The sequence below is a fragment of the Hyaena hyaena genome, unplaced genomic scaffold (assembly GCF_003009895.1).
Source record: "Hyaena hyaena isolate Hyena2069 unplaced genomic scaffold, ASM300989v1 scaffold_287, whole genome shotgun sequence".
NCBI classification, from domain to species: Eukaryota; Metazoa; Chordata; class Mammalia; order Carnivora; family Hyaenidae; genus Hyaena; species Hyaena hyaena.
The window spans coordinates 1,627,093-1,644,740 of NW_024080919.1; the positions used below are offsets into that span (position 1 = coordinate 1,627,093).

The window sequence follows — 17,648 nt, forward strand, 5'->3', positions numbered from 1 at the left end:
CAAAAATGGCATTTCATGCAGTATTATATAAAAACATAATAAGATCTTGAAAACTGCAATATTATATAAAGAACCAAGAAAAAACCAACACTCTCTGTACTATTTTAGAACATGGTTTTAGCACATGGTTTTGATTACATAATGAATATAAAGATCAAACAGTAAATGTACACATGACCTTTGAGCTTAATTGTTTAACATGCCCAGAGCTGAGCATTTTCTGATCGATGTAATTAATCCCACCGAAAACAGGGTAAATGATATGCCTTTAAGTCTAAAGTTAGGCTGTAGAATTCAGAATTCTACCTTTTATCCTATATGTTTCTTTTTCTCGCTTTGTCTAGTCTAGTCAGTTGTACAAAAATTACTTTTACTTAAAAAAAAATGGTCAATACATTTTTCAGGGCTGGTTTGGGAATTTTTCAGAATCCAGAGATATCACAAATTTAACCAGGTTGAAGTTTTGTTTTTGTTTTTGTGCCATTCTAAAAGTACACACAAAACCTCTTTCTCCCTGGTATTACTGAACAATTTTCAGCAAATGACAGTTTTTAATCTTTCAAAGATATACTTCAATATTAAGTGATTTGTCTTTTTTACCTAATAATTTCTTCCTGCCTCTTGAAATATTTCTCTTGCCGTATTGAATATTGACAGGGAAAAGTCTCCACATATGCACAATTCTCATATGTTTTGCTGGTATTTGTGGCAGATAGGAATATTGCAGTTCAGTTAAATAGATGAAAAGTGGCTTCTGTTTGGAATGCTACATTGAGGAATTAGCTTTGGGTCACATAAAGGGCAGGCTGATGAAGCCTGTCCAGTGCCACTGTCTTCCAACCTCAGGCAAGGAGCATAAAATAACCCTTCAGGCTTTTATTCATCAAAATGCTGTGTGTTTCATTAGGAATTCAACTCAAAGAGTGAGACTGCGTACTGAGAAAACTATGTAGCAATCATCTTTCCCTAACCTAAAAATAAAATACAAATGTAGAAAAGTTCACGGCATTTCATGCCCCCTCCCATGCCCTCCCATGATCACCTGGAGACATGACTGAACCAAGGGGAGGTATTGTGGACCCTCAGTGGTCGCAATATTAAGAGTCTGTGCAATAGCTTCGAGGTCCTCCTCTGATTAGCTGTGTTTTCTCATTTGCATTTGTAGGCTGGAGAACAACTGGAAAGTCCACATCTAAAAATAAACAAAGCAAAGCAATAAATACCCTCTTATTATGTTACATTTCCTTTAATGGGGCAAGCGGTAGATATTTTTGTTGAAATGATGATTGGCAAACCAATTCAATTCATAAGATATTGAAGATGACTACACTTTAAAGGGCTTCAAAAGGGAGGAGGCACTATCTTTACTCTTCATTTAAGTTCTATCAGTTATAGAATTATAAAACAAAAGCCCTGAACCCAGCTTTCACCCTGAAGCAATTGTTGAACCTGGTGAACTTGAGCTTTAGTTCTTGCCGTCTTGTAGGGATGAGGACAGGTCTACCACATATGTCATATAGACTCTAGTGTATATCTGCATGAAAAATGCCCTCTAAAGTTGCTCAGTGTACAATTACATATATGGTCCTGATTGGTAGAGAGGTCAAAACCTAGAGCTTGCTTAGCTGAAAGTCTATAGGAAGCTCCCCACATGATGCTAATACCAAAATGCTTATCACTCTCTAAATCACCATACCCCTGAATCTATAAAGAAATTTGTTAGGCTTGAGTTTTGGTGCTGAGGTGACAGAGGAGAGCTCCCCTACAAATACTTAATGGTAAGCCAATGAGCATACATATTAGCAGATCAAATTTAAATATCTCTGTGTTCCAGGAAACCTCAAGCTGATAGTTCAGTTTAAAATGGTTGGGGTGCCTGGGTGGCTTAGTCGGTTAAGCGTCCGACTTTCGCTTAGGTCATGATCTCGCGGTTTGTGGGTTTGAGCCCCGCATCAGGCTCTGTGCTGACTGCCAGCTCAGAGCCTGGAGCCTGTTTCGGAGTCTGTGACTCCCTCTCTCTCTGACCCTCCCCTGCTCACGCTGTCTCTCTCTCTCTCTCTCTCTCTCCTAGAAATAAATTAAAAAAAAAAAAACCAAAAAAACCATTAAAATGGTCCAGTATAAGATGTGCTCCCAAGCACCTAGCAGAAAAGAATGGCCCCGCCTTCAACCCAGGCCTCAAAGACTCATTAAAATATTGCTTACAAACATGAACTCAAGGTAACAATGAAGAGTGGGGGGAGATATAGAGAAATAGAGAAAAACCCTCAAAAAATAACTAAAAAATTGCAAGAAACATAACTCATAGTAAAAAACAGAGAGAGAGACAGAAAGATTGAGAAGGAAGGATCGAAAGATTACACACAGAAACATTGCACACTCGGTGAGAGCTAGCAGAAACAACAGAAGGCCAAATCAGACCCAGAAAGACTTCAAGTCCTACACTTTTAAGACACAGAATAAAAAAGTTACATGTATTTTTTAAATGACTAAGTGGATTTTGAAGCCATTAAAAAAGAACCTGAGATTAAAACATCTGAAATTTAAAAACCTGATGAGTGGGGTTAACAGCTAAAGAGAGAATTAATGAAGTGGAAGACAGATCTGAGGAGGTTAACCAGACTGTAACAGAGAAACAAAGAAATAAAATATGAAAGAGGTTAAAAGAAATGAGGAATAGAGTGATGAAGTCTAACATATCTGATAAGACTTTCATAAAGAAAAGATTAGAGGCAATATTTGAAGATTTAATTCTTCAAGAATTCTCTTCTAAGAATTCTCTAGAAAGACCCCAATCCCCAGATTCAAGAACCAGCCAAGATAAATTAAAGAGAAAGACATCTTAGTGTCATGAAAGAACAACAAAGACAATGATTTCAACAGCAACCTTATCTCTGAATAGCACATGTGGAAACCAGAAAACTATGGAATTATGCTTTTAATATGCTAAAAGAGGGTATCTATCAACCTAGATTTGTTTACAAACTGTGTTATTGTTACTTTTTTAAAAACCTTGATTTAAAGGCATTTTCAGACAAGAAAAATGGAAATTGTGCCACCAACAGGCTCAATTTAAAAGATGTGATTCAGGCACAAAGAAAGTGTTACTAGATGGAAAATTTGTGCTGTAAAAAGGAAAGATTAGTAAAGAAAATGGTAGATACATGAATAAAACTAAATGATTATTGACTATATGCAGCAATAATAATTTATGAGGCTTAAAGTTAAGATCAAACTAGAATACAACAATGGTGTATAAATCAGAATGGAATGTATAAAACAAGAGTTCTTGTATTATTCAGGAGGGGCTAAAGATAAGAATTAACTTTAAACTGTGATAACTTAAATATCCTTGGTAAATGTTTAGGATAACCCTAAAAGAACAGAGAAGAGAATATAATTTCCAAACCAGAGGAGGAAGAGAAATGAACTATGACAAAAAATCTATCATTACAACAGAAGGAAAAAAGAGAAACAGAAAAAATGTCAATTTAAAATGATAATTAAATATAATTAATTATGAGTAACTAGTCCAAGTTACTCAGGTAGTGAGTAATAGAGCTGGTAATCAAACCTAGGCAGCATTTCTTAGAGTCTGTTCTCTTAAAAACAGTGCTATACTATCTCTCACAAAAGAGTAAGTTAGTAGAAAAAATCAAAATATATCATTAATTACAATAAATACAAATGGACGTAATACTCTATTTAAAAGAAAAATGTTCTCAAATTGAATAAATTCCACCCCTCCCACCATATATTGTTTATAAAATACACATCAAAGAACATAGGGATGAAAAAAGTTGAGAGTGAGAAGATGTAAACATCTTTCCCACACAAACACTAGTAAAAACAAAGCTAATGTGGGGCTCCTGGGTGGCTCAGTTGGTTAAGCACCTGACTCTTGATTCTGGTCAGGCCATGATCTCACAGACATGAGATGGAGCCCCGAATTGGGCTCTGTGCTGGCTGTGGAACCTGTTTGAGACCCTCTCTCTCCCTCTGCCCCTCCCTGGCTCAGGTGTACACTCTAAGTAAGTAAGTAAGTTAATTAATTAGTTAATAAGAGAAAGCTAATGTAACTATATTTTAACAGACAAAATACAAGACAAAAAGCGTTGATACAGCTAAAGAGCAACTACATAACAATATAATATTCAATTCACCAAAAGCTATAAAAATTCTAAACTAATAAAATAGCCTCAAAATATATGAAGCAAAACTGACAGACTTTATAGAAAGAATCCATCATCATGGTGGAAGATTTGAATGCTTCCTTCAGTAACTGACTGATGAAGCAAACCAAAAAATCTTTAAAGATATAAAGAATTTGAAAAGTACAATGTTGTGGACTAAACTGTGTCACACATACCTCTTTCCCCCCTACCCCCTGGCTCATATGTTAAAGTTCTAACCCCTAGTACCTCGAATATGAATCATATTTGGAGGGAGAGTCCTTAAAGAGGTAATAAAGTTAAATGAGATTCAGGGTGGGCTTTCAGGCAGTATAACTGGTGTCATTATAAGAAGAGGATATTAGGACATAGATACACAGAGGGAAGACCATGTGGAGACATAGGAGAAAATGGCCATTTACCTGCCATAAAGAGAGGCCTCAGAGGGAGTCAATCTTAATGACACCTTAATCTTTTGCTTCTAACCTCCAGACTTGTGAGTGGATATATTTCTGTTGTTCAAGCCACCTTGTCTGTGGTTCTGTGTTAACAGCAGCCCTAGCAAACTAGTACATACAATAAGTTGGGTTTATTTAATAGTCCTATGTGGAACAGTGAACCTAACAAATGCAGAATACATTGTTTTGAAGCAACATAGGACATTCATAAAAATTAAGTTCTAGGATACAGAGCAAGCAAGTCTCAAGACATTTTGAACTATTATTGTATCATACTCTCCACAATTTCTGATGACAATGCAGGCAAGTTAGACACAAACAACAATAAAGAACCTGAAAACCCCCCACAGGTCTACAAGTTAAAACATATATAAGCCTAACTTAGAGATCAAAGAAAAAATTATAATGGAAGTGAGAAAGTATTTAGAACTCAGATTATAAGAACAACATAAGAACATGTGTGTGTGATGCTGAAGTGTTGTTTATAGGAAAATTTATAGCCTTAAATGCTTAATATCATAAAAGAATAAAGGCTGAAAATTAAGTACAAAAATTAAGAAGTTATAAAATTAATAAATTAAGAGAAACAATAAAGAATAGAAATTAATTAAATAGAAACAAATATACGAGAGAATCAAAACCAAAAGTTATTTATTTGAGAAGACCAATTAAATTTTCAAATATCTGATAGAATGGCTAAAAAATTAAAATCAGACATAACCAATATAAGATGAAAAATGGGACATTAATACAGGTACTATAGATGCATGAAAGATAATAAGAGGAAATTTTGAAGTACTGATTTTTTTAATTAAGCAAATCTAGATGGCCTATAAACATTAAAAACATTGAATCAGTAATTTAAAATTTGTACAGTCACACAGTAGCCCAGAAAGTCCTACAAAATCCTATAGAAAGAAATAAATCTAATAACACACAAACTCTTTAAGAGAAGTTTAAAAAGAAAGAATAGTTTCTAATTATTTCATGAGGCATAATCTTGATGTAGAACCCTATAAGGAAAGTTTGAGAAAGGAAAATTGTAGACCAAGCTCACTCATTAACAGATACAAACATCTAAAACAAAACATTAGCAAACCCATTTTGTCAAAAAACAAAATAGTTAATTCATCATGACTGTATTGGGTTTATCTCAAGAATGCAGGATTAACATTGGAAAGATAACTTCTGTAGTTCTTCACAGTAACAGATTAAGGGAGAAAAATCATGACCATCTCAACTGATGAAGAAAAAAATATTTGATAAAATTTCGCACTCATGACCAAGTTCTAACAAGTAGGAACAGAGACAGTTTTCTTGATCAAAAACCTACAGCAAGCCTCATAGTTAGGATGTAATCTTGAAAGCATCTTCTCGTCAACATTTTACCAGTAGTTTCAGCAAAAACTGAAAGGCAAGACAGAGGCAAAAAAATTAGATGGGAAGGAAGAACCAAAACTATCACTGTTCACACATGACATAAGCAATGTAGAAACCCTGAAGAATTTACAGGTAAATATTTGGAAATAGAGAGCTTAGCGAGTTTCTTTAATTCAAAATCAATGTTTAAAAACACATTTCTGTATACCAAAACAAAATAGAAAACTAATATTATGTATTTGTAATTATATAAATGGAGAAAGTATTCAGGAATAAATGTAACCAAAGGTGTATAAGATATCTTTAGCAAAAGCCAATAAAGAAGACCTAAATAAATGAAAGGATATACCATGTCACATGTTAGAAGATACATTTTTAAAAATGTCAGTACTATGTAATTGATCTACAGTCATTGCAATTCTAAACAAGATTCCAAAGATTTTATTTAAATACCTTTTGTTTAAAAACTTGACAAAGCTGATTCTAAAATTTATATGGAAAAGCAAAAGGCCAAGGATATGTAAGACTCCCCTGAAAAACGGAGCAGAAAGACTTGCCTAAACAGTATGAGGAATTTTATAAATGGGCCTGGTGTTGCATACAGATAGACAAAAGAAGCAGTGAACCAGGACAGAAAGACCAGAAAGAAACTCCTCCATGTATCTGTTGAAACTTAGTGTATTCTAAAACCAAGACTAGAAATCACTGTGCTGTGACAATTTTTTTTCTATATGGAAAACTTGAAACTAGAACCATACATCATATGACATATAAAAATCAGTGCAGATGATTAAACATGCAAGTGTGAAGAGCAAAACTATAAACTTTGAGAAGACCATATAGAAGAATCCCTTTATATCCTTGGGATAGGGAAAGATTTCTTATAATACAAAAATCACCAAAGACAAAGGCAACAGTTGACATTTTATTACATTGAAACTGAGAACTTTGGTGTGTCAAAAGATACCATAGAGTGAAAAATACCAAGACATAAACTGAGAAAATAAATTTTAAACAAACATAATAAAGAGTTAATACTCAAATGTAAAAAATCAGTTACAAAAAGTACATGATATAATGAAAACCTGCAAAAGATTCGAATAGGCAATTGATAGAAGGACAAACTCAAATGAACAACAAGCATATGAAAAGATGAGATAAAAAGTACAACCACAATGGTACTCCGTTTCCCACCCACCAGACTGGCACACAATTAGCCTGCTGATATCAAAAGTTGACAAGGATGTGGAGCAACAGGAGCTCTCGTTAACTGTTAGTAGGAATGGAAATTAGTGTCATGATTTTGGAGAACAACTTGGCATTATCTAATAAAGCATAGATGTACAAACACTTTGACAAAGGTATTTGCTGCTAGCACTTATGCACCAGAAGACATGTATAAGAACATTCATAGAAGCATTGCTTGTAATGGCAACAATGTGGAAACTACCCAAATATCTGCTAGCAGTAGAATGGGCAAATAATAAATTTATGGGATCTTCTCACAGAAGAATACTATACAACAGTGAAAAGGCAGTCACAATGTGAATGGATCTTAGAAATACGATGTTGAGTGAAAAAAGCAAGCTAGGGGATAATTGTTGAATATAAGCCCATTCACTTAAAGTTCAGAAATATGCAAAACCATAGAGGAGGACACTTATGGGGATGAGCACTGAGTGTTATGTGGAAACTAATTTGACAATAAACTATTTGTAAAAAAAAAAAAATAATAAAATAAATAAATAAAATAAAATCAAAATAAAAAAAAAGAAATATGCAAAACCAAGCAATATGCTGATGAGGAATGTAAATTTATGTGTTTATAATACTAAAATGAATATTAAGGAAATTATTACATTATAATAGCCAGGACATGGATGGAGACAACCTAAGTGTCCACTGATGTTTGAATGGATAAAGAAAGTGTGTGTGTGTGTGTGTGTGTGTGTGTGTGTGTGATGGAATATTATTCTGCCACAAAAAAGAAAGAAATCTTGCCATTTGTAACAACATGGATAGAATCTGAGTACATTAAACTATGTAAAGTAAGCCCGATAAAGACAAATACTGTATGATCTCACTTATGTTTGGATTAAAAAAATAACTTACAGAAAAAGAGAGTGGATTTGTGGTTACCAGAGGTGAGGGTAGTTAAAAGGTACAAACTTGCAGTTATAAGATAAATAATATCTGGGCATGTCATATACAACATGATGATTATAGCTAACACTGCTATATGGTATATTTGAAGGTTGCTAATAGAATAAATCCTAAAAGCTCTCATCACAGGGAAAATATTTCCCCCTCTCCCCCTTTTTATTGTATCCAAATGGGATGATAAACATATTGTGGTAATCATTTCATAAATATATATAAGTCAAGTCATTATGCTGTATACTTGAAACAGTGCTGTATGTCAAATATCTCAATAAAATTGAAGGGAAAAATGATTACAAATGATTTAAGATAGCAGAGGGAAAAGTCAACAAGGAACTGAAAAGGTAATGGCAATATTCTTTTTATAAAAGGTATGAAGTCAAGTCATGATATTTGTATGTATTTAATATTCAGTAAAAACAATAATAGATTAAGGAATTAAGTAAATTACCACCAACACCGCAGCCAGTAACCTGTAGTTAGAGCTTGAAATGGATTTGTCTGACTCCAAAGCTCTTGGCTATAGCCACTAATAGTATCTGCTCTCCAAGTAGCTGGCATTAAAGGCTAATAATCCACTTTCTCATTTCCCCTTACTTTGCGAGTTGGGTAGGCCTGTGGTATCCCCCATTCCCTGCCATGTGTGAATTTGCAGAGAACAAAGAACCTTCTCCTTTTCTGAATGAAGGGTAATTTCTTTTTCTAATCAAATCTTGTTCTACCCCTCTCCACTATATTTTTTTTAAGTTTATTTATTTTGAGAGAGAAGTGGGGAGAGAGAGAATCCTAGGTGGTCTTCATACTGTTAGCAGACAGCCTGATATGGGACTCGAACTCATGAACCAAGAGATCATGACCTGAGCCGAAACCAAGAGTTGGGCACTTAACTGACTGAGCCACCCAGGCACACCTGTGTATTTTTTAATTGAGATAAGACTCACATAAAATCAATCATTTGAAAGTGAACAATTTGGTATAATTCACCACTTCTCTTTAGTTACATGACATCCCCCCCAAAGGAAACCTAGTACCTATTAGGCAGTTGCTTCCTGTTTCTCCCGTCCTGAGGCCCTGGGCCACCATCAGTCTACTTTCTGCCTCAGTGGACTTGTCTGTTCTGGCTAATTAATATAAATGGCATCATGCAATATTTGTCCTTTGGTGTCTGGTTTCTTTCACGTAGCATAATATTTACAGATTCATCAACATTGTAGCATGTGTCAGTATTTCATTCCTTTTTATGGCTGAATAAAGTTTCACCTCTCCTCTACATTTTTGTCATTTCCTCCTCAGAACCTCCTGAGTTTCTCTGAACTCCTTTCCCCTTTATCTGGTTAAATCTTACTGCTCTTGCCTTTCTCTAGCAAAATGTCCAGGATTCCAGCTGCTTTCCCTCCATCACATTTTACTTTGATGTTATGAGCGCTCGTTTGAACATATCCCATTTGGGGGTCATTTGCAACTGTGATCTATGTACAACTTCTGCTTCACTCAATTCCTTGATAAAATTGTTCAATAGAACAGCCCAATATGACTTTCACTGCTTTGTCTGGCATGGAGAACATTATTTGCCATCTTATCTACAGGTTGTAGGGAGATACTGTGCCAACACTTTGTTGGTATCAAGATTCATTCCTTCTAGGGTTCTCCATCCCCACAATCTCCTAGACCTCAACTTCTCCTCCTTTACGTCTTCAGCTTTAGATGTCACTTCCTCAGAGAAGCTATCCTTCCCTGAATCCTTCGATTTGCTTTGCAGGGATAATAGATTGCCATGTATGCTCTTCAGTTCCTTGTTACCTTGTCTCTCAAGCCAGTCCTCTTAGTCTTTATCGTCACAGCCCCTGAGCCTCTTCTTTGGTGTGCTTGTACTTGTAAATTAGCTAGGGTTGTGTCATTATTTGACATTTGTCTCCCCATCTCCTCTGCTAGGTCGTAAAGTCCCAGATAGCAGGGTCCATGTATTTTCTTTTTCTAACTGCTTCCACAATGTCTAACAAATATGAAGTGCTCAATAAATGTTTGCTGTGGGAAAACTATCTTAATAAACCTGTCTACTAAATTTGTTCACTGAACCTTGGCAGCCAAAAATTGAAGAAACTTTGGATCCTCTTTGAGCGGCTTTTGGGGCAGCATTCTGAGCTGACTCCCTTGTCCTGGTCCCCTTGCCTAGGGCCTTGATGTATTTATTATATAAAGGTATAAAGGACTTTGGATTAGTTAGTTGCAAGAATTTTTTTCCATGAATTATTTTTAGAAATGGGTCCCTTTTGGTTGCAGGAAAGGAGGCAGGAGGGAGATTGAGTGGGGGTTGGTGGAAAGAGGGAAGGTGAATTTAATCTCTTCCTTGGTGCCCTTTTCCTGAGCAGCGAAGTGTGATGATTGCTACAGAGCAAATGTAATAAATGTTTCAATATCTTGGCTAAGAGCAGGAGTCTAATTATAAGCCATATGGCCTCTTCAGCTCAGTGGCTGTGAATTTATTTGGGTTTTATCCAGGTGAGTAACAAGAACCGTTAAACAATCAATAGATTTTTCTATCATGGAATAGCACATGTTTAGATCCAAGGTCAACACTATGAAATCTCCATAGGTATCTTATTCCCTCTCCTTCCAAAAATAGGGAAATTGTGATTGCACCAAAAAAATATTTAGGGTTTAACTGGGAGTTTTCAGTCCATTGCCTTCAGTTTGGGGGAAAAAAACCAACACTGAATTTAGCTGTTGTATTCTTGGATTGTTTTGCCAGGGTGTTTAGAGATAACTGGTTCTCACTTATGCTCTTGCTTCTGCATGTTGTTTCTCTCTCTCACACACACACACACACACACACACACACACACACACACACACACAGTCCCAGGAAACAGGGTATCTGAAGATGGTCTACAAAATTCTCTCAGCTAGCAGTAGTATTCTGATTTCATTGTGGTCTTCAGCTAACAGAGGAGTATATAGGGTCTAAATGAGATTGTTTTAAGTATACCACTCAAAAATTCACAAAGTGGAACTTCAAATTCGGAATGTTTGAAAGGAAGGGAAATCACCTGGTATTTATTACCTTTATCTTTCAAGTTTCAAATTTTCCAAGATGAAAACAAAAGGGGATGATGGACTCCCCTCCTCAGATACTTTCTCTCTTCTATTTGATCCTGATTGATTCATAAGAATAATAGAATTTCCCTGTGTTCCTAGGATCCCAATGGGAGTATATTTTTATTTTAAGTAAGAGATGGATATCAGTTTACAAACTCTATAGCTTCCTGTGAATATTGAAGATACCACTGGACTTTCCCCCTTTCTTAAGAGTAGAAGCTGGATTATACCTTGTCACATAGTTGAAAGAGACACAATAACTAAAGTTAATCTTTCCTCTCTCCTACCAAATCCCACCCTGTACCACTACTTTCAAACAGAAACTGGCACCATTTACAGCATCAAAAGGTATCTTAGGCATTAGCCAGTGTCAAGGAGTAGGTATGCTTGTAATATGCACATAATAAAAAATATCCAAGAAAAATTGTAGGCTTTAGATCTAAAACTAGAATATTAAACCGTCTCAAGCCAGGTGAAAAACATCTCTAATGTTTTTTAAGAATTTAGTTGGCTAAAAAAGAGTTTGATATTTTAAATTTGGATTTTCATAAATTAAAAAATATCTACAATGTTCTACAATGTGTCCTTAAAAGAGAAGTTTGAGGTGTCTAGACACTGAATTCAAATCTGAAATATATTCCTCCAGTTAGCTTCTTTCTTCTTTGTTAGTCTAATTAGGCGAAAGAAGCCAATAAAGTATTAAGGAACTATAACTTTTAATCTGGAGAGAAGATAATCTCAATTAGTTTTATTTATTACTTTTTATCTTGGCATTTCTGAGAATTACATTCAGAACAATATAAGATTTTCTAACCATACTTCTTTGAAAATTAATAAATATGAAACATAAATTTTCAAATTTGTAATCTTCATTACTGACCAAATCTCTAAGCACAGGATAATCTGTAGCATAGCATTTAAATTGATAATTTATATAAAACCCTTGTTCCACCTACTTCTCCTCACCCCACCTTATCATCTCAATTAGCTTCAGTCTTCCCTAAAAGTAGGGTATTATGCTCCACAGGTATTTTGTTCAGGTCCTTGCCAGTGAGTATCAAGCTTGAAATACGGATTTTAGTCCATTCAGAGAAATGTTTTATCAGACCTGGCTACATAATTAGCAAAACCCAGTGTAAAATGAAAAATGTGTTATACTTGATTCAAAAGCTAAGAATTTGAAGTGAAGCACCTGGGTGGCTTAGTTGGTTAAGCATTCAACCTGCCCTCAGGTCATGATCTCACAGTTCATGGGTTCAAGCCCTGTGTCGGGCTCTGTACAGCTCAGAGCCTGGAGCCTGCTTCAGATCATGTCTCCCTCTCACTTCTCCCCTCCCCCTGCTCATGCTCATGCTCATGCTCATGCTCTGTCTCTCTCTCTGTCTTTGTCTCTCTCAGAAATGAATAAATGTTTAAAAACATTTTTTTAAAGCTAAGAATTTGAAGCTGGTGACAGCAGAGTAATAAACCAAGTGTTGGAATTCTAGCCAGTGGAATAAAGCAAGAAAAATAAATAAAAGACATACAGATTGGAATGGAAGAAATAAGACTATTTCTTCCAGATGACATAATTGGCATCATAGAGAATCCTAAGAATTCACACACAACAATACAAATTAATAAGTGAGCTTAACAGGAACACAGGATACAAAGTCAATACACAAAAATAATTGTAAATACTTGTAATGAACAATTGGAAATTTAAATTAAAAACCAGTGCCCATTACAATAGCTCACCCCAAAATGAAATACGTAGGTATCCATTTAACAAAACATATTCCATCTCTGTATCCTGAAAACTACAGAACACTCATTATAAATAAAATGAGACCTAAATAAGTAGAGACACATCCCATGTTGCTGGACTGGAAGATTCAACATAGTAAAGACCTCAATTTTTCCCAAACCAATATATAAATTTAATGCAATTTTAATTTTAAAAATTGGTATTTTCTGTTGATTTAGATAACTTGATACTAAAATTCATACAGAAAGGCAAAGATATTAGAGTCACCAGAATAATATTAGAGTCACCAGAACAATTAAAAAAAATAAAGTTGGAGGAATCACACTAGCTGATTTTAAGACTTTAAAGTTGCAGAAAGCAAGATGGTGTGTTATTGGTGAAAGGGTAGATACACAGATCAATGGAACAGAATAGAGTCTATAAATAGACACATATAAGTATGGTCACTTGATTTTTGACAAAGGGATAAAGATAATTCAATGGAGAAAGGATAATCTTTTCAACAAATAGTGTTGGAACAATTAAACTCCATTTGCCAAAAAAATCCCCACAAAACAAAGTTGACCTAAGTCTATACCGTAAATAAAAATGAACTTAAAATGAGTCATAGATCTAAATGTTGGACATAAAACTATAACACTTTTAGAAAACATTGGAAGGGTGCCTGGGTGGCTCAATCAGTTGAGCGTCTGACTCTTGATTTCGGCTCAGGTCATGATCTCACAGGCTGGTGGTTTCAAGCCCTGCATTGGGCCTCACACTGATAGTGTGGGACCTGGGGAACCTGCTTAGGATTCTCTCTCTCTCTCTCTCCCTCTCTTCCTGCTCCTTCCCTGAGTGTGCACGCTCCCTCTTTCTCTCTCAAAATAAATAAACTTTTAAAAAGAGTGAAGAAAACCTTGCAGAAAAATCTTTATGACATAAGGTTAGGGTAAAAGTTCTTAGACATGATGTTAAAAGCATAATTCACTTAAAAATTTGATTTTTTGTCAAAAATTTTGCTGTGCAAAGAGGCAGCAAAAACTATGTAGACATGATAACAGTTTTGTAACATAAAACCCATAAATATTACAAAAATTTTCTAAATGTTGTTATCCTTGGAGAGCTGGTGCCAGAAGGTCGGTGTAAAATTGCTTTTGACTCTATAATCCTTCTGTGGTTGTTGAATTTTTATGAGTGTCTCTCACTTTCATACAAAGTCCCAAACCTTCCCACCATTGGCAGCTTTCAAATGAGGTTAGTCAGAGTCTGCTGGAAAAGTTGTGAGAAGGTAAGGGGTGACTACTCAGATTTCCTCCAACCCTAAAATCCTAGGATTTTATGATGAGATTCAATAGAAGATAATGATTCCCTCAGTGAGGAAAGTTTTGCCGTATTTCATTTAATTTCAAAATCATTGAAAAAAATCTTAAAGTGCTAATATCTCACCAGTGCCTTCTAATGAACTCAAATGCTGCCTATCATTTGTCGTGAGTAGCTTGATATCTGCATGATTGGTAGCCCCTTTGAAGTATATATATACATATATATATATATTTTAATATTTTTCTTTATTTCTAGGAGAGAGAGAGAGAGACAGCGTGAGCAGGGGAGGGCAGAGAGAGAGGGAGACACAGAATCTGAAACAGGCTCCAGGCTCTGAGCTGGCAGTCAGCACAGAGCCCGACGCGGGGCCCAAGCCCACGAACCGCGAGACCATGACCTAAGCGAAAGTCGGATGCTTAACCGACTAAGCCACCCAGGCATCCCTGAAGTATATTTTTTTAAACAACTTTAAGTGAGTCCCCTTCTTTTGCAGAACAGAAGATACATTACATTTATTGGGTCATAGTCCAGAAAGCATAGTCTTCTCGTGGAATCTGCTCTTTCATCTTTACAGCTTTAACTTAACATTAATTTTATCTGTAAACTACATTAAGTTTCTGGATTAGTGGAGTAAAAATCTGAAACCTAGCTGCAAAGAAGGCATAAAGTTTTGTAATGAAATGCTAGACTGAAGAGCAGTGGTAAATTTACTGCATGGTTAATGAATCTTCAGAGACCTCTATCTGTGCAAATCTTTCTAAGGGCCTTTGGGGCCCTAGCAGTATGCTTATATTTTGTAGATTTGCAAAAGTAATATAATTTCATGGTAATTAGCAAAAACACTGTCTCTTTTCACTTTGACTTTCCCTCCGTCATACTTTTCTTCTTAATGGGTGGCAATAGAGGGTCTATGGATGTTCTGGGGGCTTCGGTTAAGGGGAAATAGAGGGAGGTGATAAATTTCATTTGGGGTTAAAGGGATATATATTTGTAGTTTTCAGCAAATCTGTGTATAGTTAGTTATTGCTATCCATACTGGCATAGGAATGGCTTGAGGAATACCCCATAGCTCCCTACGCCAGTTCACTTGCTGAGGGGACATAAAGCTCCATGCCAGAGGTGATGTCACACTATACAAATGTGCCTGGGGGGGCTCTTCTACTGGAAGCATCAGGTGATGTAGGGACAACAAAGTTGGAAATGTGCAGACTTAAAAAGTGGCCTGTGAAAATTCTTCCAAATCTTACATCTTATATATGAAATGACTAGATAATATTCCCAAATTTAAAGCAATCCCTTAAAAGTTAGACATTATTGTTAATGAATTATAAAACCAAAAGAAATTTTTTCTACTTTACCAATGAGAGAAAACAAATTTTGATCAAACATGCTAGAGGAAAAAAATTGTTTTTCTATTCTTCCTACAGAAAATGACATCCCAAAACTATTAAGTGAAGAGGCAGTCAAAGAATAATGAATGCATCCAGAAAACAGTAGGGGGAAAGTACTATAGAGGTGTGCCAGACAGTTAAACTATCACTATTTTTCTAGATTTTCTTATATATGATATTTTCAGTTTTTAAGCTTTGCAAGTTGTTGTGATTTCCTTTCTCATTCCAAATATTCACTTTCAGATCTAATTTTTTGTTTCTAATTTTGTACTTTTTTTCTTAAAGAGGACTGCCCAAATTGTGTGTCAGACCCTATAAAACCTGGGTAAACTCTGCATAGAGCTTTTAAATATTTAGGCATAGAATAAAGCTTGTCTTTTGCTTAAGGATTCTTGGTAACACAGTCAGACTTGGTCTAGAATATGACCTCTGCTATGGGGTTGGTAGCTCTGGGGTGTCAGAAGTGAGGACAGTGAGAGGCACACAGATTTATCACCAGTCACCCTGCAGGAAGGAAACCTGGGTGGAATTTGGCACTGAGTGTAAATTTCTGTTTCAGAAAAGAAATCTTCTGCAAAGGAGGTCTGCTGAAATGACCTGGTGGGGTTTTATCTAATTTAAAACAGGAGAGGACTTTGAGGCTTTTCAGAGAAGCGTGCAACAGTGGATTTGGCCTATCTATGTTCAATTTACCTAGTTTTGGCTTCTGCTGTACAAGAAAAGTTAAGATAAGGTTGACACAGTGGATGATGATTACAATACTTTCCTATCTCACTGCCCCTTCCTATCCTCTGTCTGTGATGGAGTACTGTACTGTACTGATGGATGTTATGGGCGATCCTATAGCCAGCAGAGCCAGCTAATGTGATCTAATAACAGTTCATCTCCCTTACAAAGGCAGATGGGATCATCATTCCTAAGCAAGTTATGTAAGGTCACTGGCCCTTCCATGGAGAAGAGTTTATACAACACACACACATTTCTGTTTAACCCATTTTTAAGTAGTACTGCTTGTTTGCTCTTTTTGGTACGTATGTCCTCAATAAAAGATTAATTGTCCTTTTATATCCCAAATAAGGCAAAAGACAGTTGTAATTATATTTCACCATGGGCCCACAACTTGTCTCCAAGGACAATAACAAAAAATTGTTACAGTAACCCACCTATTTGCCAGACTGGCCACCTCTGGTCCCCATAGGAAGGGGTCATAGGTTGCAGGAAAATCCCTGTCTCCTCTGACTCCCAATCCTGGAATGGTCTGGACTAAGTATAATTCATATAATTGAAGACTCAATCCTTCAAGCTGGACTCAAGATGGATAATAACACCGTTGCTTAGAATCACATTTGATAGGGAATAAAAGGAATGTGGAGGCCTTTAAATAGTCTCAGCTGCTTGATGTCACTGAACTTTTGTTTAATTGTGATCAAAAGAATCAAAGTATGATACAGTCCAGAGAAGTGTACCATTCCTAATTTCAGCAATTCTGACAACAGTGGGCTACTGCCTGGAAATTATCAAGTAATTCTTTTTTTCGACTGTCCAGGGTTCTTTGTGATTTAGTGATGAAGTCTGTAATACAGAATAATGATGCATTCCACAGGAGAAAAATGGTAGTAGGGTTATGGCTGCAAGACAGAGAAGGCCATGGCAGGTTGGACTTCAACTTGTTTACCAGAGAAGTTTCCCAGAGCATATGAAGTATTCCTGGTTTTGTGAGTTTTGTGAGGTTTTCTCTTTCTTTATATTTTTTCTTTATCATTTCTGGGTAGAATAAACTTGAAGAATCAAGTAATATTTCATGGTCATGTATACACATAGATAAACATGTGCCCCATTCACATAGGACAATATTCTTGATGCTAGTTGAGGCTGCCTCTGAATGTGTGGATTTGGAAGGAAGCTACATTTTGAGGGAAAAAAGATTACCCTTCCCCAT

At 35.8% G+C, this 17,648-nt stretch overlaps 1 protein-coding gene across 3 annotated transcripts in view; it reads right to left on the reverse strand.

Moving 5' to 3' along the window:
* DNAJC5B (DnaJ heat shock protein family (Hsp40) member C5 beta) overlaps positions 1–17,648 on the reverse strand; it is an 89,425-nt gene that overhangs the window by 8,002 nt on the left and 63,775 nt on the right. For 2 of the 3 annotated variants that reach the window (XR_005530928.1, XR_005530929.1), the window contains one exon: positions 1,043–1,192. Coding sequence is in view for 1 of the 3 variants with exons in the window: in XM_039246990.1 (XP_039102921.1) it covers positions 1,098–1,192 (95 nt within the window). In the remaining 2 variants the exon portion in view is untranslated. Of the gene's footprint in view, positions 1–864; positions 1,193–17,648 lie in introns of those variants that run through there. The other variant, XM_039246990.1, reaches the window with a different exon arrangement.